This window comes from Phyllobates terribilis, unplaced genomic scaffold, assembly GCF_046119375.1.
Source record: "Phyllobates terribilis strain yellow unplaced genomic scaffold, ASM4611937v1 Scaffold_7__3_contigs__length_470593459, whole genome shotgun sequence".
NCBI classification, from domain to species: Eukaryota; Metazoa; Chordata; class Amphibia; order Anura; family Dendrobatidae; genus Phyllobates; species Phyllobates terribilis.
In genome coordinates, this window is record NW_027362767.1 from 30718153 (window position 1) to 30731562 (window position 13410).

Sequence of the window (13410 nt, forward strand, 5' to 3'; positions counted from 1 at the left end):
AGGATGGAGATATTATTACAGGTGGGGACATTAATACAGGACGGAGATATTATTACAGGTGGGGACATTATTACAGGACAGAGATATTATTACAGGATGAGGACATTATTACAGGACAGATATTATTACAAGATGGGGACATTCTTACAGGATGGAGATATTATTACAGGATGAGGACATTATTACAGGACAGAAATATTATTACAGGTGGTGACATTATTACAGGACAGAGATATTATTACAGGATGGGGACATTATTACAGGATGGAGATATTATTACAGGATGAGGACATTATTAGAGGACGGAGATATTATTACAGGTGGGGACATTATTACAGGATGGAGATATTATTACAGGTGGGGACATTATGACAGGACGGAGATATTATTACAGGATGGGGACATTATTACAGGACGGAGATATTATTACACGTGGGGACATTATTACAGGATGGAGATATTACAGGTGGGAACATTATTATTGGACGGAGATATTATTACAGGTGGGGACATTATTACTGGACGGAGATATTATTACAGGTGGGGACATTATTACAGGACGGAGATATTATTACAGGTGGGGACATTATTACAGGATGGGGACATTATTACAGGACGGAGATATTATTACAGGATGGGGACATTATTACAGGACGGAGATATTATTACAGGTGGGGACATTATTACAGGACGAGATATTATTACAGGTACGGACATTATTACAGGAACAGAGATATTATTACAGGATGGGGACATTATTACAGGATGGAGATATCATTACAGGATGAAGACATTATTACAGGACGGAGATATTATTACAGGTGGTGACATTATTACAGGACAGAGATATTATTACAGGATGGGGACATTATTACAGGATGGAGATATTAGTACAGGATGGGGACATTATTACAGGACAGAGATATTATTACAGGATGGGGACATTATTACAGGATGGAGATATTAGTACAGGTGGGGACATTATTACAGGATGGAGACATTAGTACAGGATGGGGACATTATTACAGGACAGAGATATTATTATAGGATGGGGACATTATTACAGGATGGAGATATTAGTACAGGTGGGGACATTATTACAGGACGGAGATATTACAGGATGGGGACACTATTACAGGACAGAGATATTATTACAGGATGGGGACATTATTACAGGATGGAGATATTAGTACAGGTGGGGACATTATTACAGGACGGAGATATTACAGGATGGGGACACTATTACAGGACAGAGATATTATTACAGGATGGGGACATTATTACAGGAAGAGGGCATTATTTCAGTCCAAATTTTGCATTGGGGCCCATGAAACTCTGGTTACACCATGAGCCTTCTGATGTCTGTGCACACAGTGAAGCAAAACCAATATACAGGTTAGCATATGATGTACTGAGGCTACAAACCTCAGATGGTATATAACAATGTGTAGACTGAATGTGTTATACTGTGCACAGGTATACAGTGTTATATGCACTGACTGATCCTCTGCCTACAGGATCTCACATGCTATAATATATGGATCTGTATATAATACATGATGTCCTGTAGGCAGAGGATAAGTCAGTGCAGGGTCCTGCCTGCCTGCCTGCATTCTTTATCTGATCTTCACTGTGATTTATTCCTGCAGACTGAACTTCCATACAGATCAGGTAACGCTGGAGCCGATGACCCCACTGACAGCGCGACCCGATCTGTGTGAAGGTCCAAGCTGTTGCAATAAATCAGACAATACCACAGAGAAACTGCAGACAGACCAGGAGCTGTGAACATACCAAGAGGTGAGCGTGATGCTATCACTGTGGAAACATCAGAGTCAGAGACCTCCTGCCTCACCTTGGCCTGTGCTGATCCTTTCCAGGCTGCTTTCAAACTCTCTTGCCGGCCAGAGGCATGCTGGGTGATGTCAGTTCTGCAGACGGTGCTGGCTTGTCTGCAATACAGAGATCCGGCCGGCACTTGTACAAGTTTATATTTACAGGGACGGCACCCGGCTTGTAAAGCAAAAAACGGTCGGGCAGCCCAAAACAGCTGCTGGGGGGACCGGCCTGGGGGGGCATTTGCACCTCTGCCACCCAGACCTCCCCTGCACCTCTCCTTGATGACCTCACGTGGGCCCGGTTGTGGGATGTTCTCAGCACTTCAAGATTTTATGAAATTCCCAACTTATTAGATATCATCTCTTCTGACGATCGCAGAAGTTCGAGATCGCCGACATATTTTTTATTGGGATTTTACCTTTCCATAGATAGTAAACATGTCATGGCTGGTGTCAGTTATCTATCCACTATTAATTTGGGGTTAATAGGCAGGTGTTACAATTTTGAGAAAACATGCAAATTCTTCCCCGATTAGCCCTGAAGCTGAAAATGTATGTCCCATCGATATCGGATCTATACAAAAAACCCCGATATTCATAACTTTCCAACCGTGCCCTACTGGCTACCAAAGATGTTTTTATGGAAAGAAGCTCATCCTGGAGGAACAATAGCTCTAAAAGGTGTTAGATATTCACTTCCCTTTCATTCAAAATGTAAGAGGTCTTACTGGGGGATAAAAAAGACACTTCCACTTCTCTATCTATGTTTAAACACATGCCTCTTTTGTTATCTGAACCCCAAAAAAGATCTCTCCTGTCTAATTACCAGTCCAATCTATAAATCTCAGTCTTTCACAATAAACTCTTTCAGCCACCTTGGCACTGCGGAGAGTCTGGGCTTCAAATGGAATGTTAAGTACATTTGTCACTTCCCTATGTCCACTATGCAATTCTACATCAAGGGGCTTAGAATGCCATCTCTTGTCTCTTTGAAATTTGGTACGCGAGAGGATGGGGGGGTTGAATGCTCCCTCACCAGAGTGGGTTATTGATCTTAATCTTTTCAATGACAAATTACTATAATACTGCTCTTATGAACAAGAATAAAACTACTAGAATACTGCTCCTATGTACAAGAATATAACTACTATAATACTGCCCCTATGTACAAGAATATAACTACTTTTATACTCCTATATACAAGAATAAAACTACTATAATACTGCTCCTATGTACAAGAATATAACTACTATAATACTGCCCTATGTACAAGAATATAACTACTATAATACTGCTCCTATGTACAAGAATATAACTACTATAATACTGCTCCTATCTACAGGAATATAACTACTATAATACTGCTCCTATGTACAAGAATATAACTGCTATAATACTGCTCCTATGTACAAGAATATAACTACTATAATACTGCCCCTATGTACAAGAATATAATAACTATAATACTGCTCCTATGTACAAGAATATAACTACTATAATACCGCTCCTATGTACAAGAATATAACTACTACAATACTGCTCCTATGTACAAGAATATAACTAATATAATACTGCCCCTATGTACAAGAATATAACTACTATAATACTGCTCCTATGTACAAGAATATAACTACTATAATACTGCTCCCTATATACAAGAATATCACTACTATAATACTGCTCCTATGTACAAGAATATAACTACTATAATACTGCCCCTATGTACAAGAATATAACTACTATAATACTGCTCCTATGTACAAGAATATCACTACTATAATACTGCCCCTATGTACAAGAATATAACTACTATAATACTACCTCTATGTACAAGAATATAACTACTATAATACTGCTCCTATGTACAAGAATATCACTACTATAATACTGCCCCTATGTACAAGAATTTAACTACTATAATACTGCTCCTATGTACAAGAATATAACTCCTATAATACTGCTCCTATGTACAAGAATATAATTACTATAGTATTGCACCCTATATACAAGAATATAACTACTATAATACTGCTCCTATATACAAGAATATAACTACTATAATACAGCTCCTATGTACAAGAATATAATTACTATAATACTGCACCCTATATACAAGAATATAACTACTATAATACTGCCCCTATGTACAAGAATATAATTACTATAATACTGCCCCCTATACAGTAGAATATTGCTACTATAATACTGCCCCTAGGTACAAGAATATAACTACTAGAATACTGCTGCTATGTACAAGAATATAACTACTATAATACTGCCCCCTATGTACAAGAATATAACTACTATAATACTGCCCCTATGTACAAGAATATAACTACTATAATACTGCCCCTATGTACAAGAATATAACTACTATAATACTGCTCCCTATGTACAAGAATATAACTACTATAATACTGCTCCTATGTACAAGAATACAGTTATATGAAAAAGTTTGGGCACCCCTATTAATCTTAAGCTTAATGTTTTATAAAAATTGGTGTTTTTGCAACATCTATTTCAGTTTGATATCTGTAATAACTGTTGGACACAGTAATGTTTCTGCCTTGAAATGAGGTTTATTGTACTAACAGAAAATGTGCAATCTGCATTCAACAAAATTTGACAGGTGCATAAGTATGGGCACCTCACCAGAAAAGTGACATTAATATTTAGTAGATCCTCCTTTTGCCTCTAGTCACTTCCTGTAGCTTTTAATGAGTTCCTGGATCCTGGATGAAGGTATTTTTGACCATTCCTCTTTACAAAACAATTCCAGTTCAGTTAAGTTTGATGGTCGCCGAGCATGGACAGCCCTCTTCAAATGATCCCACAGATGTTCAATGATATTCAGGTCTGGGGACTGGGATGGCCATTCCAGAACATTGTAATTGTTCCTCTGCATGAATGCCTGAGTAGATTTGGAGCGGTGTTTTGGATCATTGTCTTGCTGAAAGATCCATCCCCTGCGTAACTTCAACTTTATCACTGATTCTTGAACATTATTGTCAAGAATCTGCTGATACTGAGTGGAATCCATGCGTCCCTCAACTTTAACAAGATTCCCGGTGCCGGCATTGGCCACACAGCCCCAAAGCATGATGGAACCTCCACCAAATTTTACTGTGGGTAGCAAGTATTTTTCTTGGAATGCAGTGTTTTTTTTTTCCGCCATGCATAACGCCTTTTGTATGACCAAACAACTCAATCTTGGTTTCATCAGTCCACAGGACCTTCTTCCAAAAAGAAATTGGCTTCTCCAAATGTGTTTTTGCATACCTCAGCCGACTCTGTTTGTGGCGTGCTTGCAGAAACGGCTTCTTTCGCATCACTCTCCCATGGTTGTATAGTTGAGCGATGCACAATGACACCATCTGCAGCAAGTTGATGCTGCAGCTCTCTGGAGGTGGTCTGAGGATTGTCCTTGACTGATCTCACCATTCTTCTTCTCTGCCTTTCTGATGTTTTTCTTGGCCTGCCACTTCTGGCCTTAACATGAACTGTCCCTGTGTTCTTCCATTTCCTTACTATGTTCCTCACAGTGGAAACTGACAGGTTAAATCTCTGAGACAGATTTTTGTATCCTTCCCCTGAACAACTATGTTGAATAATCTTTGTTTTCAGATCATTTGACAGTTGTTTTGAGGAGCCCATGATGCCACTCTTCAGAGGAGATTTAAACAGGAGAACAACTTGCAAGTGGCCACTTTAAGTAGCTTTTCTCATGATTGCATACACCTGGCTATGAAGTTCAAAGCTCAATGAGGTTACAAAACCAAAAAAAGTGCTTTAGTAAGTCAGTAAAAAGTAGGTAGGAGTATTTAAAACAAGAAAATGATAAGGGTGCCCATACTTATGCACCTGTCAAATTTTGTTTGAATGCAGATTGCACATTTTCTGTTAGTACAATAAACCTCATTTCAAGGCAGAAACATTACTGTGTCCAACAGTTATTACATATATCAAACTGAAATAGCTGTTGCAAAAACACCAATTTTTATAAAACATTAAGCTTAAGATTAATAGGGGTGCCCAAACTTTGCCATATAACTGTATAACTACTATAATACTGTCCCTATGTACAAGAATATATCTACTATAAAACTGCCCCTATGTACAAGAATATAACTACTATAATACTGCCTCTATGTACAAGAATATAACTACTATAATACTGCTCCTATGTACAAGACTATAACTACTATAATACTGCTCCTATGTACAAGAATATAACTACTATAATACTGCTCCTATGTACAAGAATATAACTACTATAATACTGCCTCTATGTACAAGAATATAACTACTATAATACTGCTCCTATGTACAAGAATATAACTACTATAATACTGCTCCTATGTACAAGAATATAACTACTATAATACTGCCCCCTATGTACAAGAATATAGCTACTATAATACTGCCCCCTATGTACAAGAATATAACTACTATAATACTGCGCCTATGTACAAGAATATAACTACTATAATACTGCTCCTATGTACAAGAATATAACTACTATAATACTGCCTCTATGTACAAGAATATAACTACTATAATACTGCTCCTATGTACAAGAATATAACTACTATAATACTGCTCCTATGTACAAGAATATAACTACTATAATACTGCCCCCTATGTACAAGAATATAGCTACTATAATACTGCCCCCTATGTACAAGAATATAACTACTATAATACTGCGCCTATGTACAAGAATATAACTACTATAATACAGCTCCTGTGTACAAGAATATAACTACTATAATACTGCCCCCTATGTACAAGAATATAACTACTATAATACTGCCCCTATGTACAAGAATATAACTACTATAATACTGCCTCTTTGTACAAGAATATAACTACTATAATACTGCTCCTATGTACAAGAATATAACTACTATAATACTGCCCCCTATGTACAAGAATATAGCTACTATAATACTGCCCCCTATGTACAAGAATATAACTACTATAATACTGCGCCTATGTACAAGAATATAACTACTATAATACAGCTCCTGTGTACAAGAATATAGCTACTATAATACTGCCCCCTATGTACAAGAATATAACTACTATAATACTGCGCCTATGTACAAGAATATAACTACTATAATACAGCTCCTGTGTACAAGAATATAACTACTATAATACTGCCCCCTATGTACAAGAATATAACTACTATAATACTGCCTCCTATGTACAAGAATATAACTACTATAATACTGTTCCTATGTACAAGAATATAACTACTATAATACTGCCCCCCATGTACAAGAATATAACTACTATAATACTGCCCCTATGTATAAGAATATAACTACTATAATACTGCTCCTATGTACAAGAATATAACTGCTATAATACTGTCCCCTATGTACAAGAATATACCTACTATAATACTGCTCCTATATACAAGAATATAACTACTATAATACTGCTCCTATATACAAGAATATAACTACTATAATACTGCACCCTATGTACAAGAATATAACTACTATAATACTGCCCCTATATACAAGAATATAACTACTATAATACTGCTCCTATGTACAAGAATATAATTACTATAATACTGCCCCTATGTACAAGAATATAATTACTATAATACTGCTCCTATGTACAAGAATATAATTACTATAATACTGCTCCTATGTACAAGAATATAATTACTATAATACTGCTCCTATGTTCAAGAATATAACTACTATAATACTGCTCCTATGTTCAAGAATATAACTGGTAAAATACTATTTTCTTTCAAATTTATGTTTTCATTTGCATTTCAACAAAAATACATATTAAAATAATGAAGACAATTGATACATGTCCCTTATTGAAGGCAGTATATCATTACAGATATGGTGTTTAAAATATTTGAAATTTTGAACTTAAAACAATAATGAAAGTCTATAAAACAGCTTTTTATGTGGAAACAGTATATATACCATAACTGCTTTTGTATTGCCCCATCTGCCTATTAGATAAAAGGAATCTGTGAATCTGTCGGCAGGATTTCATCCCCCAAAATGTTCATGTGGTTGTTTCAAAGACAGGTCAAGCAATACCTTTACATGTCCGGTCCATTCCTCCATTTCTGAGAAATCAGTGTTTGAATTGACTTGAAAATTAGGCTGAAAAGCTATGGTAAATCTGAAACGTCTGTCACTTGAGCTCTATTTCCCGTCCAGCCCCTCTTCTCCCTGATTGACTGTCACGGATACACAGATCCCACTACTATTATCACCTTTTCACAGATGACAGCGGAAAGATGACAGAGATCCCACCGTTACAATTATGCAATTGACTGACCAGTGATTGACAAGGCAGCGGCTGCTTCCAATACTAGGCCGGTTATTGGGGAACTAACAGTGAGCATATGGTATATATACCTCCGATGGTAGCTCATGGAATATATGTATATACCTCCTGTACGATCACTGCCAGCTCTGCAATAACAAAAGAACTACAAGCTGCCACCACCAATCATTTATATATGATTTTTATTCCCTCTCTGTAGATGTCTTATGGATGTTTAATTGTTCTCTATGACATTGACTAACAGTGTGCTGTGTGACCTCAGGCAAAGGAGTCATTCATTATGCAGAAATGAGGAGCTGCTGGGTGGGGAACAGAGCTGGAGTGACAGTGGCTTCAGATCTACCATAGTCCTTTAGCCTCACTTGCATATTAATTCAGATGCTCATTTCTCAGTAACAGAGGAACGGACTGTCCATGTAAAGCTATTGCTGAACTTATCATTGAAAGAGCTACATGAGTATATAAATAGTTTTCTGTGCCAATTCTTCCTGACAGATTTTCTTTAAGGACCAATTATTGCTAAGACTAGTGGTGCAAAAATGTTGTGCTTCCATCTGTTGCAATTTTTTTACTTTTAGCAGTGTTTTTTTTGCAAAAGCTAAGAAACCCCATCACTGTCCTATAACATTTTATGTTTTACAATGTTTTATGTTTATTTACAGTTGTCCCTATGAGAATACTGTCCTGATCACCTTTCTTTTTCCCCCAACAGCTCCCTGTTATGGGAGGGGCTTTTATGGACTCTCCGAATGAGGAATTTGGAACGGAATATTCCCTTTTCAACTCATCGGCCAACGTCCACGCCGCCTCATCTGCCCCCATTCCCCCTGAAGAACCAGCTCGCTCCTCCAATGACGCTATATTGTTATGGATTGCGATTATCGCCACTATTGGAAATATCGTAGTGGTGGGAGTGGTCTACGCCTTTACTTTTTAAGAAGGATGGAACTGTGGGCAATGGTGCTACGAGGCACAGACAGTATTTTTTATTGATGTTCTTACTGGTGTTCATAATTTACGTCCTGTCAGACTGAAAAAGAAAAGATCATGAAACATTTAACAAAGAGAAACAATGTTTCACTGTACAAAGGAAGTAAGTTAATGTGCTGTGCGGTCACATAGGCTGCGTAGCGTGGAGCCTCGGACTTGAGCTGGACTTATAACTATTGTTACATGTCTTATTGTGAGCTAGACCATATATGCCATTTAAGTTGCCTCTTTGGATGCCATGGGGCTCATGGTGTGGGAACAATGGGTTGGTAAGTCCCAACTACATTCCATTCTATTTCTTTAGGAACCACCATGGGGTAAGGAATGGGTGCGCACAACCCAAGAGTCTAACTCATGCTCTGCTCTTCTAACCTACGCGGGTTGTGTAGGGGTAAATCAGGACAAAGAGGGATAAACCAGCCTCATTTTATTTAGTCTGTGGATATCTAAAGGGATATTAATTAAGTAAATTCCCAGCTGCAGACAGAAGAAAACATGCGTCATAAGCTAATTAACTAATTATCTGGCTCTGAGAAATATGACAGTTTCCAAAGAGCAACCAAAATGAAGTTAAGTAATGCCCGAATGCCTGATTTACATGGTCAGGTCAGATAAGCAGCAGTGCCCAAGGGTCCAGCATCTGTTGGGGCCCCGACAGGCATCCATTCTGCCCCATACATACAACAGGTTTTCCCTATGGATTCCTGCCTGATACAATCAGTGGAGTAGAATGTATCAATCTGCACCACAAACAGCTTTTGTCTTAATAAGTGATGTCATCGCTCCCGAAAGATGATGTCACTTATCCAATCCTGCTTGATGTCATTGTGCCGATTTAACAAGGCTCCATCATACACCAAATTGATTTATTCTATGAAACCGATTTGTGTAAATTAATAAGGGCTTTAATTCTTCTCTTGGCATTTTGTAGGTTGACAATTATAAATGCTACAAAAGGTTTTACGGGATCATTTTTATTAGAATCTTTCAAGATTGTCGAAAGGAATTTTTTTGTAAATTTTAAAAAGAAATCTAGTTTTAAAAGCGAAAATTTATTATGTTGGATACTGGACGTAAAGTTTTTTGTTTTGTTTTTTTAGAAAGTTTTAATTAAAAACAAAACATAAAATAAATTTAAATAAATATTTCAATTCATAGAATTGTTTAATGCTCGGTAAAAAGAAAAATAGTTCTAATTTTTTAAACAATTTTTTTGATAAGTTTAGTTGTAAACTAAAGGTAGAGAATTATACCAAATAACTGCCGATTTCAAGGGAAATCTATTGTTAGGGTAGCAAAAGCAAAGTTCACAAGTACGTTCCTGCCTGAAAACGGATATTTCATTGCTGAGAAAACTATTTCTGAATCTTTACGATAATGAGCGCCAGCGTGTTCCTGGACAGTGCTGTGTTTCTTGTATTATTCCCTTCCTCGCGTCACCCCAATGTGCTTGATTTACACCTGTTGAACTCTGCAACTTCACTGATTCTGCTGGAGAATCTTGCACAGTCTTCATTCATTCCTGGCCAGGCGCATCTGCAGTTTCTTTTTGTGGACAAGTCAGCAAAATCAGGCTCATGTGCCTGATCAGCCATGCCTTTGTCCACAAAGGAAAGAATTGGCATGAATGCACAACACATGAAAATGAGTAAGAAAGCATGGTGCATATATAAGATTTCACTTACAATAGCACTCACTCACGGAGCAGAGCTGGACTCATGTTAATCAAGCACATAAGGATGGCGCTACACTAAGTTATGGTGCATTAGCTGGAAATTCACTTGCTCTGGATGCACTTTCTGAGAGATGGCCTACCCTCAGTGCACTTAATGAGAATCGTCCCGAACTCGGGGCACTTTCTGAGAGTGAGTGTGCCCTCTATGCACTCTTTGAGAGTCTGTCCACACTATGTGCACTTTCTGAGAGTGTACCCGCCCTCTGTGTACTTTCCGAGAGTGTACCCGTCCTCCGTGCACTTTCTGAGAGTGTACCCGCCCTTCATGCACTTTCTTAGAGTGTGCCCACCCTCTGAGTGAGTCTGCACTAGGTGCACTGTATGAGAATTAGACCATCATAGTTGCACTTTCTAAGAATAGTGCACTTTCTGACAGTCTGCCTGCCCTCAGTGCACTTTCTGACAGTCTGCCTGCCCTCAGTGCACTTTCTGACAGTCTGCCTGCCCTCAGTGCACTTTCTGACAGTCTGCCTGCCCTCAGTGCACTTTCTGACAGTCTGCCTGCCCTCAGTGCACTTTCTGAAAGTCTGCCCGCCCTCAGTGCACTTTCTGAGAATGATGCACTTTCTGATTATTGGGCCACTTTCGGTGCACCTCTTGAGAATCGACCCCCTCGGTGCACTTTCTGAGAATGGTGCACTTTTTGAGCGTATGCCCCCTCTCCATGCACTCTCTCAGAATCGGCCCCCCTCAGTGCACTTTCTGAGAATGGTGCACTTTTTGAGAGTATGCCCCCTCTCCATGCACTCTCTCAGAATTGGCCCCTCTCATTGCACTTTCTGAGAGTCTGCCCCCTCCATGTACTCTCTGAGAATCGGACCACCCCGTGCACTTGCAGCCTCAATCACATAAGGATTCAGAGTTGATTTCCTCATCACTGAACTATCCATTTACAGCAAGTTAGTTATGTGTGAATTTTCCTTCTTTTACCCCACCCGGCCAGGTAATTAGCTTGGTGCACCGTGTGCAATGACGACGTCCCTATAAGGCTGCTCTGACACTGGTGTAATAAAGGCTCAATGTTACTCCCATCTTTGGCTGTAAATCCAAGTGCAATCTTTACGACGCCGTTAATTTCGTCCATTACACCTGCAGATGCATCTGCAACAACCAGAATTAATCGCACAAAGCAGAAACAAACAAAATCCCAGCTCGAATGTACCCAGCTTTTCATGTGCCCGGGAGCCATTGGTTCTGACGCCAGCTCTGAATTGTTGTAGCTGATATAAATTAACTTTAACATAAATTAACAGAGCAGGGAGCAAACGCTCCAGGATTAGAACAACATGGCTTCTACCATCCAAAAACAGCGGCACACCTATCTACAGGTTATGTGTGGTATTACAGTCCAGCCACATTGATGTGAATGCAGTTGAAGTACAATATCACACACAGCCTGTAGACCATTTTTTTGTGCTGATTTTTAAAGAAAGCAACCCCTTTAACTCCCTACTCATTTGAATGGACACCATGTAATACCCTATATCTCCAGTAGGGGCTGTCTTTAGTTTCAAAAATGGTTGTTTTAAAGGCACAGCCTCTTTAAATGTCAACTTGCTACCTAAGGTATTTCAGGAAAATAGCCAAAAAACAGATTAAAAAAAAAAGTAAAAAGCGTCGCTCAAACACTGCCAGAATTCTGCGAAAACACAATGATAAAATGGTCCTTATATTTGTATGGACCGGAAGCATTTCCACTGCATTAAGAATCTTTCTAACAGTTATGGGATTAATGTATTCTCAGATTATGTGCTTTATTATTATTATATCTTTTTTTATGTGCCGTTTATTTGGAAATAATTTTTACCGTATTTTCGTGTATATGTATATAATCTAGTAAAAAAATAAAGAATTCAATAACAGTATATTTGCTCGTTTAATTCTGCGTTGACAAAATCCTTTTTTTTTTTTTTTTGTTTTGAAGACCTTTTTTCTAGCTCATACACATCTTACCAGTCTTATCTTCTACCACAGCCATAAGTTTGTAGGAATTTAATTTTAGGTGCAGTTCCCCTTTAAATGTCATATGCAATAGCGATCCAACAGCGCCATAAATACATAATGAAGGAAATTCCTCTGCATCCGTAAAGATGGAGCAGGTTGCCATAATTGCACATACATTTCGCCATAAGGGCCGGCGGAGTTTTCGTGAAGCCGTCGGCCGCCTCTTCAGTCCTAATGTTTAATTAATTGCTCCCATCTCTGATGTTCTCTCTCCGAGGGCGATCAATATTTAACGTGACGTCTTAGAGGGGAAAGTGGATCCTGGTCTTTTAATGAGATGTTTCCAAATTGTTTCTTAAAAAGGTAAATCTAATTAAATGTAGGTAAGCGGCATTCTGCAAAGACGGAAGCGATCGGTGGAGAAACGAGCACACGTGGGGGAGGGGAGTATACAATGGTGCTCGAGTCAGAAATTCTACCTCTGTGCCAGGATGAAACAGTGATAAAGCAATTCTTTACACAAATGTATGGTATTTATATGGCAATTCATGTATACAGCCTGAGGGGGCG

At 38.4% G+C, this 13410-nt stretch overlaps 1 protein-coding gene across 1 annotated transcript in view; it reads left to right on the forward strand.

The window, feature by feature from the left end:
* CUNH14orf132 (chromosome unknown C14orf132 homolog) overlaps positions 1 to 12761 on the forward strand; it is a 101471-nt gene extending 88710 nt beyond the window's left edge. The window contains exon 2 of the mRNA XM_073638351.1: positions 8884 to 12761. Coding sequence (XP_073494452.1) covers positions 8884 to 9108 — 225 coding nt within the window. The 3' untranslated portion in view covers positions 9109 to 12761. The remainder of the gene's footprint in view (positions 1 to 8883) is intronic.
* The last annotated feature ends 649 nt before the right edge of the window (positions 12762 to 13410 follow it).